Source organism: Wallemia mellicola (assembly GCF_000263375.1).
Source record: "Wallemia mellicola CBS 633.66 unplaced genomic scaffold WALSEscaffold_1, whole genome shotgun sequence".
NCBI lineage: Eukaryota > Fungi > Basidiomycota > Wallemiomycetes > Wallemiales > Wallemiaceae > Wallemia > Wallemia mellicola.
In genome coordinates this window covers 296,542-305,099 of record NW_006531958.1, presented here as the reverse complement: position 1 = coordinate 305,099, position 8,558 = coordinate 296,542, and the positions used below count along the sequence as shown (strand labels likewise).

Here is an 8,558-nt window from a genome sequence, read left to right as displayed (position 1 = left end):
ACGAAAAGGATTTAAAACAAGAGTACGAGGAGCACGAAGTAGCTCCAGATGGTGTATTGAGACACGGACAAACTGTTGACTTGGAGACTTACAGTAATGATGACGAAGAATTTGGTGGATATGAGAACAGAAAAAAGATGGAACGCAAATTGCTTTGGAAAACTGATGCCAGATTCGCCATTATGATTATCAGTGAGTGAAAATTTTATGTATCCGTCCAGCTTAGCTAACCATGGCTTTTTCGTTAATTCCTTCATCTATCCCTTCTATTAAATTACAATTATCAGTCTATATCCTCAATTACATCGATAGAAACAATGTCCCGGCGGCTCGTCATCAAGGTTTAGAAGACGACCTAGAACTCGGATACGACAACAGATACGAAACTGTTCTGTCTATACTCTACGCGGGCTACATTGTATGTCAAGTGTACGTGCGCTTTCTAGGTAAATGATTGCGTTGACTGTGTTTTAGTCCTTCGAATGGCATTGTCTCTCTAATAAGCCGGCCATCGCTCTATATTGGTGGTGCAATGGCAATTTGGGGTGTTATATCTTGCTTGACTGGTATCACTCAAAACTACGTTGGTATTCTCTTGACTAGACTCTTCCTTGGTTTCGTCGAGGCAGCTTTCTTGCCAGGAGCTATTTTTTTGCTGTCTAAATGGTACAAGAAAGACGAACTAGGTCTTAGAATAACATTGCTATACTGTGGTAACCTCCTTTCTAATGCTTTTGGTAATCTCATAGCTGCTGGTATCATCAACGGTATGGAAGGCAAACTTGGTCATAGAGCTTGGAGATGGCTCTTCTATATTGAGTAGGTCTCTCCTATCAGGGAATAATGTTTAACAAGCTTTACAGAGGTGCTCTCACTATATTTGTAGCAGTTTGCGCAGTTTTCATACTTCCGGATTTCCCAGAAACAGAATATTTCTTGTCACCATTAGAGGTGCGTTAAACTTATAAGTTGAACTATAGTATGAGGGCTTGTTTGCTCTGACTATAGGGCTACTGTTGAAAAATTTCGTAGCAATGTCTGACATTCAAAACAGAGAAAATTGGCTGTTCGTCGTATGGCAGAAGATGCAGGAAAAGTAGACACAGTCATGGATAAACACGAAGTCCTTCGTGGTATGAAAATGGCACTGCTTGATTACAGAGTCTGGTGGTTAGCTTTGACATTGTTCGGTATTGTCACTGCATTAAGTTTCAACATTTATTTCCCAACTTTAACAGAGGAAATGGGTTTCGAGGGTATAACAGCCTTACTGATGTGTGCACCACCATGGATTTTCGCAACAATAGTCGCTTTCCCATGGGCTGTCAGTTCAGATAGATTCCAAGAACGTACTTTCCACATTTTGGTTTCAAATTTGGTAGCCATTGTCGGTTACATTATTGCGATTGCAACTCAAAACAAGGCAGCAAGATATTTCTCATTATTCTTGATGACATTGGGTTATTGTGGTCTCATTTGCGTCTATGCTTTCACTTCCAGTTCGTTCATTCGTCCAACATCAAGACGTTCAGTTGCCATTGCTTTCGTCAACGCTTTCTCAAACATTGGTAACATTGCCGGAAGTTATATCTGGGATGCAGACAAATTTGGACCTAGTGGATACAGACAATCATATGCAATTTGCATTGCTTGCACTGGATTCTCATGTTTCCTTATTTTAGGATTCAGATATATTTTAGTTAACCTCAACAAGAAGATTGAAAAATTGGAAGAAGAATATCCGGGAATGGATCCATGGGATATCCCAGAGAAGTGCGATCGCAAGTTAGACAATGCTCTGCTCGTCAAGCGTGGATTTAGATATATGCTTTAAAGGGATCTTTCTCAAAATCTCTTGCCTTGTTATGATAACTTAGTATGCTTAAGCATGTAATTGTATAATAAACAATATATGAAGGTTTCATTATAATATCACCTTTCTTCGCTACCAATTATAGTAGACCATAATGACAAGAAATGTTTCAGAATAGTATGCCATCGCGCATATCTTCAATACTTTTATTATACTTTCCAAAGTTGATGTTTATTGGTTTGTAAACACATGACGTGCTATATTATTGGTTGTGAAATATAAATACGTCATGTAATAATCTTTTAACATAAATATTATTATGTGCACAAATTGCTTCCTTATATAAGTTTCACTTTGCCTGTTCTTCATAATTCTCTTATCTTTTACTTCCTTCCTTCTAGTACTATTTATATCTTCGTACCTAGTAACTAATGACGCTGTATGTTCAACGCCGGTTTCCATATTCTGACAATGGTTAAATTAGAGTATGGAAAGTAGTGAGACATCTGGGTGCTATTTCTGTCGTAATTATTACGTTTATCTAGTTAGATTATATTATCGCTGCCCAAGAATGTCAATCGGGCTGTGAAGGTCTAAATCAGTATGACAATAATTAACGAAAGTAGATGTACTTACATGGTCGCTATTTGTTAGAGGATGTTATGATGAGTTGATATCTTCCTATAAAGGACGAGTAGCGAGTGATGTTTCTGATGAGGTCTAATGTTGTAGTCAATGCAGCGTTAATTTAAAGAAATGTTAGTTACGGAGATAGATCACAATCTGCTACATCAATTTAAACTACAACGTAAATTCAGATAGGCTTCTTTTGAAAGATATACCATTTAATCGAATTAATTTTACAACTCTTTTTTGTTTCTCTTTATACATTTCTTAATCGAACCAAAGTGGTTTGAAATTGCCGTTTTGCTGTGTTTCAAGTAAATCATCATCGTTGTCATCACTGTCATTATTTTGTTGGATATTATTAGCGTCGTAATTGTGTTGCATGATATCAACATCATCATTGATATCAGCTTCATCTTGAGTTGCAGAGTCCTCTGAATTCGGATCTAGATCCATATCATTGAGTACGTCGCGCATTTCATCCTCATTCATTCCATCTCTCGCCATAGATGGGTCGAAGTGACGAGCGCTAGAGCCAATAATCTGTGAAGGTGGTGGTGGTATACTGAAATCATTATTCTGACTTAAAAATAGTGGCTCCTCATTATTCTCATCATTGTTATCGTCTTCTGGTATATTCTTCTTTATTGGAGATGCTTGAGGGATCGATTCCATATTGATACGCCGCTTTTTGCGAGAGGAATTGGGAGGCAAGGCCGACTGTAAGAAATTACTAACGTTGCTGGTATGGCTATTATCTGCATTGAAGTTGGTAGCAGCACTTGTGTCAGCAATATGTGATCTATTCTCCGACCGTTGGCTGGTCTGATACGAGCGCTCGGCAACCTGTGAAGGTGTGCTCGACGGAACGGAAGTAGAAAGTATCATACTCGCACGCAAGTCATCTGCATCAACAACTACTTGTAGGGGATGCGGTGCATCAGAGAACATTAGCGTGATTGGTGCACCTAGACCCTCAGCAAGCTGAATGATAGCTTTGAATTCCTTCATTGAAAAATTCATAGCCGCATCCCGCCTCACACCGTACAATTCAAACTCCGTCGTGTCAACCTGTACGAGTGTCGCCGTTGATTGGTCTTTCAAACGAGTAGCATCCCTTATACTTTCCCCGGCACTTGCGAATCTAGCCGAAGTTTCGGTACATATCAACGTAATGTCATTATGTACACTAAACGGTGTGAAATGGTCAAGCCAATCACTCAATACGCGTGCATTCGCTACTACTTCATTCGCGCATTCGGCTGGATCGTAGGATGGTAATGCTAATTTAGCAGACGCGTAGGGTAATCTATGCGTACGTATTGCACCATTAGTGAAAGATGTCGTCTGTACTAAACGACTAATTTCAGTGTCAATCTTGAGTGAGCAACCGAGTAAGTTCTTCTCTTGAGCTTTCAATTTCATAACGCTAAGTAATGCTTTTGTAGCGATCTTTATAGCGATTTCCTCATTGTTGAGGATGTAATTCTCAAAGTAATCGCTCGCGAGAGTGAAGATGATGAAACCCGAGCGTGTGCTATTCAAAGCAGCTAGCTGAACCTTCAGGTATATTTAGAAGTGTAAAATACACCAAAGGCTCCCTTACATCAGATTCTGAGCAACGTAAAGTGAGATCTTCGCTGAAACGTGATAAACAGTGTATTAATTTAGTGAAATCTGAGTAACGCCTTGAGAAGGAAATAAATAAATTAAAAATACAGACCTCTTATTAAATCGGTTGAAATGCTACATTCCATCGAGTAACTTGTAGTTTAAGAACGATCACTATGCTTGGTGCACTTAGCAGAAATAAAAAATTCATTAAACCATTGTTTTACGTTTCACTTGGTGGTGTCGCATTTTACGCTCAAGATTCACGTGCATCGATACACAACTGGTTGACTACGCCATTACTACACCAACTAGACGCGGAGGACAGTCACAAGTTGGCTATAAAGCTCCTTTCACTTGGTATTCATCCAAAAGACTATGGAAATGACTGGGAAGGCTTGAAAACTACTGTCTGGGGAAAGCACTTCGACAATCCTGTTGGTTTGGCGGCTGGATTCGATAAGCATGCCGAAGCAATCGACGGTTTATTCGACCTTGGATTTGGTTTCGTCGAAGTTGGTTCTGTGACCCCAGAACCACAAGTGAGTGTGATGTCGTGTCTGTAATTGCTCACTCATATTATATATAGTCAGGAAACGACAAACCACGTATGTTTAGATTAGAGGATGATGAGGCAGTCATCAATCGTTACGGCTTCAACTCCGTCGGTCACTTAACAGTATTAGCACGTCTGAGACAAAGACTGAGAAAGTTCATCACCAGTAACGCGGATACAGAGACAACAAACACACTTTTACAATCAGGTTTGTTCAGCGCCAACGAGGCTACTACTCACTTTGGCTTGCCTAGCTCGCTACGTAATGGCAGGATCCTCAGTTTGAATCTCGGCAAGAACAAGACGACAGGTGCGGATGACGTGAGTGATTACGTTAAGGGTGTCAAGACGCTTGGTCCATTCGCCGATATGCTCGTTATCAACGTCAGCTCACCAAACACACCGGGTTTGCGCGGTATGCAGAGAAGAAGCGTACTTGAAAACCTTCTCTCAAGTGTGGTAGATGAACGTCAGAAATTATCAAACAAACTCCCTATCCTCGTTAAGGTCGCACCAGATCTAGGCAGTGATGAACTCGAAGACGTTGGATTGGCTGCTAAGAATGTAGGAATTGATGGTGTAGTCGTTAGCAACACCACTATCGACAGACCCTCAAGTTTGACCTCGGAAAACAAGACTCAAGTTGGCGGTTTGAGCGGCAAACCACTTCTCGAGAAGTCCGTAAAGGCACTTAAGGAGTTGTACATATCAACAGATGGTCAAGTACCACTCGTAGGATGTGGTGGTATCTCATCTGGTAAGGATGCTCTCAAGTTTGCAGGAGCTGGCGCATCGCTTGTCCAACTCTACACCGCGCTTGGATACCAAGGTGTGGGCTTACCAAGACGTATTAAAGATGAAATAGCAGACGAACTTAAAAATAACGGTATTGCATCTTGGCAAGCCTTCGTTGGTACAGATGCTTTAGCCGATTTGACACAAAGAAGATGGGAGAAGGGATACAGCGCGGCTATAGACACTCTCACTAAAGAAGTTGAAGGTTTGATCGAACGTGCAAAGAAACTCGCAGATGTAGACACAAACTCTGCACAAGGTATTATCCAAAAGGGCACCTCAACAGCTCAAGAAATCCAGAAACGACTTGTATAGAAAAATTTCAAAAAAGCAGAATGATTAAATGCATGGATGCTAATAAATTTAGTGTGGTATAATCTTAAATATGCTATGTCCTTTAATTCCTTATGACTTGTCGTTTTCTTACTACAAATAAAATAAAGTTACTTAATATGAACTATTACAAATATTATGGTTTACAGTTGTTTTCTAAGGAAAGCAACTTATGGAGCTATCTCGCCTTCTTCATTTTGATGTCTCTCAGTATGGCTAGTATGAGCGCGCGGGCGTGTGTATGTGTCATCATTACGGTGACTGGTATTGTTAGCGTCGTTATCAGTTTTACCGCGTTGTATATCATGCGTATAGTGATTTCTACTCTCATTGACTGCCTTTTCGTCGGGATTCCCAGAGTCCGTTGGCCTTGATGGCAAATCCATAGGTGTTCGATCATGATCTGGATATGGCTGGTAAGGTTGTGTCCTACTTATACCACCATGACGCGGTCCTGCACCCCTATAATGACTTCTTTCACGGTTGAATCCTCCTTGTCCTGACTGCTGCTTGTAAGCATACTCGCTATCAGGATGATGTCTATGTTCGGCGCGGCTATCATAGCGTGGCTTTTTGTTCATTGGTCTATAGCCTCTGTCATTGCGATGATAGCCGCTATCCGCGTAATTCCCACCTCTATCGTAGTCATAATCATAATCATAATCATAGTTGTTGCCATAATCTGTTGCTCTATCCCAATCACGCTCTCTGTCTCGCCTATCGTATGGGTTCCTTGCGTCATATCTTGAGTACTCATCACGGTCATCACGGCTATCCTTCGACCCCCTACGTTGATTCAGACTCTCAGAATTCTTCGTCATAGACGGACGTCTAGCTATGCCTTTTGTCTGGCTTGTACCAGCAGGATCTTCTGGTCTGTTAATGTTTTCTTTACGTGATGGTAGATCAATAGACATCCTCTCTTCGCCTGCACTGTCTGGAGGCACCAAAGACACTTTTGAATCTCGCACCGATCCAGACCTCGCAGGTGAATCCTTCGGCTCGACAGGTGGCGGAGGTATATTTTGCTTTGGAGGCAGCTGTTTTGGTGGTGGTGGTTGTCCATTTTCAGCTTTTGGAAGCACATCTGACCGTCTATCTTCCTTCTTTTCATCTGGGCGACGATTTACTGGTCTCTCTAGTGATCTTCTCGGACTTGGTTCCCTTCTTTCACGTTTTCTGCCATCTGATGGCCCATAATCAGGTGCACCATAATCCACGACAATATCATCATCGCGAGGTTTCGAAAAACGAGGTGGAGGTGGCTGCGCTGGTTGACTTCTCCTGTCATTACCGAACGGTCTCCCCTGCACAGGCGGTCTACCGTGAGACGAACGAGAATAGGCAGAGTAGGGATTGATAGGTGGATTTTGAGCGGTATTCATCTGGTTTGTGGATGGACGGCCATACGGATTATCGGATGGTGGGCGCGGTCCACGCTGGTGTGATCCCCTAAAACCAGATGGTGGAGCAGGTCGCGCACTGAATTGACCTCCCGGTGGTCTATAAGCAGGTAAAGGTCTTGAGCTAAATTGTGAGCCACTAGATGGCATTTTTTGCGACATATATGGTTGCTGCATCTGGGTATTCACTGGAGGTCTTGCCTTCTGAGTAGAAGTATACTGCTTTGCTTGCATCTGCTTTCGACTATCATACTCGTGCGATGAAGGTAGTGGTTTGACGTCTTCTTTCTTCATCGGCAACGGTTTTGTCCAGAAGTAATCCAATTTGAGGGCATCCTTGGCTGATATCCTCCTCTTTGGGTCCATCGTTAGGAGTTTCTCGAGTAATTCCAATGCTGAAAGATCAAAATTGTTGTATCTCATAAATTTCTCTTTGAGGTTACCATTTTTGTAACCGAATGTTTTTATATCTATGCTATATTGACCTTTAATAGTTTCCCAACCAGGCCAAGATTCACTAGTTGGATCACCGCAGAGTTCAAAGATGCGTTTTAGCTGATCAATGTCGGTGTGACCTTGTAGAATTGGCTTATGAGTGAACATTTCACCGAATATGCAACTAAATCGGTGTTAGATGGGATGTTTTTAATCTATTAGAGAGCCTCACCCAAGACCCCAAATATCAATTTCAGGTCCGTAATCACCCCAAGAGTTCTTCTCACCAAGTATAAGCTCAGGTGGTCTATAAAACCTGGTTACTACCATATTTGTGTAGTTTCTCGACTTGGACTTGGAGTTCTTTTGTTGTAATTTATGGCAAATACGTGCTAAACCGAAATCAGCAATTTTGAGACTACCATCGTTTGATATCAAAATATTTGATGCTTTCATATCACGATGCAAAACGCCGTTGGCGTGCATGAAAGCCGTACCTTCGCATAATTGCAGCATGTAGAGTTTTATTTGTGAAGTAGAAGGATTAAAATCTTGTCTCTCTAATAAACCGGTGAGATCGTGGTCGATATAAGGGAATACCATGTAGAACATCGGATTTGAGTTCTCTAGTGGCAGGTTAGGAGCTAGCCAGGAGAAGTAAGAATAAAATACCTTTAGAGAATGACATATCGACGAGTTGAACGATATTTCTATGATTGAGTAGTTTCAAGAACGAGATCTCGCGTATGGAGGTAGTAGGGAAACCATCTTTGGCTGTATGTATGAGGATCTTCTTTATAGCGACGACTTGCTTGGTTGACTTGGACGTCGCTTTGAATACGACACCGAATGTACCCTGGCCAATTTTGTCTGCGAGTGTGTATTCCTGGTCTAAGAGAGAGCAACCTTTGAATCTATGGTATGTTGATAGTAATTTTTTATTTTTATTATTCTCATCCCTTGAATCGTTCATGAAGGTAGTCTC

At 41.4% G+C, this 8,558-nt stretch overlaps 4 protein-coding genes across 4 annotated transcripts; 2 read left to right on the top strand and 2 right to left on the bottom strand.

Annotated features, from left to right (window-relative positions):
* Positions 1-232: 232 nt before the first annotated feature.
* On the top strand, positions 233-1,834 carry WALSEDRAFT_26731 (MFS general substrate transporter; the record flags this gene model as incomplete). Its single annotated transcript, XM_006955775.1, has 4 exons — positions 233-429; positions 475-819; positions 864-951; positions 1,055-1,834. 4 exons carry the CDS (start codon positions 233-235, stop codon positions 1,832-1,834), a joined length of 1,410 nt encoding a protein of 469 aa, XP_006955837.1.
* Positions 1,835-2,707: 873 nt separating this feature from the next.
* WALSEDRAFT_66875 (hypothetical protein) lies at positions 2,708-4,197 on the bottom strand (the record flags this gene model as incomplete). The annotated part of the gene is made up of 3 exons (XM_006955774.1): positions 2,708-4,000; positions 4,047-4,117; positions 4,164-4,197. The coding sequence occupies 3 exons, from the start codon at positions 4,195-4,197 to the stop codon at positions 2,708-2,710; spliced, it is 1,398 nt and encodes a 465-aa protein (XP_006955836.1).
* Positions 4,198-4,227: 30 nt separating this feature from the next.
* WALSEDRAFT_66874 (dihydroorotate oxidase) lies at positions 4,228-7,758 on the top strand (the record flags this gene model as incomplete). Its single annotated transcript, XM_006955773.1, has 2 exons — positions 4,228-4,593; positions 4,641-7,758. The coding sequence occupies 2 exons, from the start codon at positions 4,228-4,230 to the stop codon at positions 5,715-5,717; spliced, it is 1,443 nt and encodes a 480-aa protein (XP_006955835.1). The 3' UTR covers positions 5,718-7,758.
* On the bottom strand, positions 4,641-8,546 carry WALSEDRAFT_66873 (Pkinase-domain-containing protein; the record flags this gene model as incomplete). Its single annotated transcript, XM_006955772.1, has 3 exons — positions 4,641-7,757; positions 7,806-8,199; positions 8,246-8,546. 3 exons carry the CDS (start codon positions 8,544-8,546, stop codon positions 5,906-5,908), a joined length of 2,547 nt encoding a protein of 848 aa, XP_006955834.1. The 3' UTR covers positions 4,641-5,905.
* Positions 8,547-8,558: the final 12 nt, after the last annotated feature.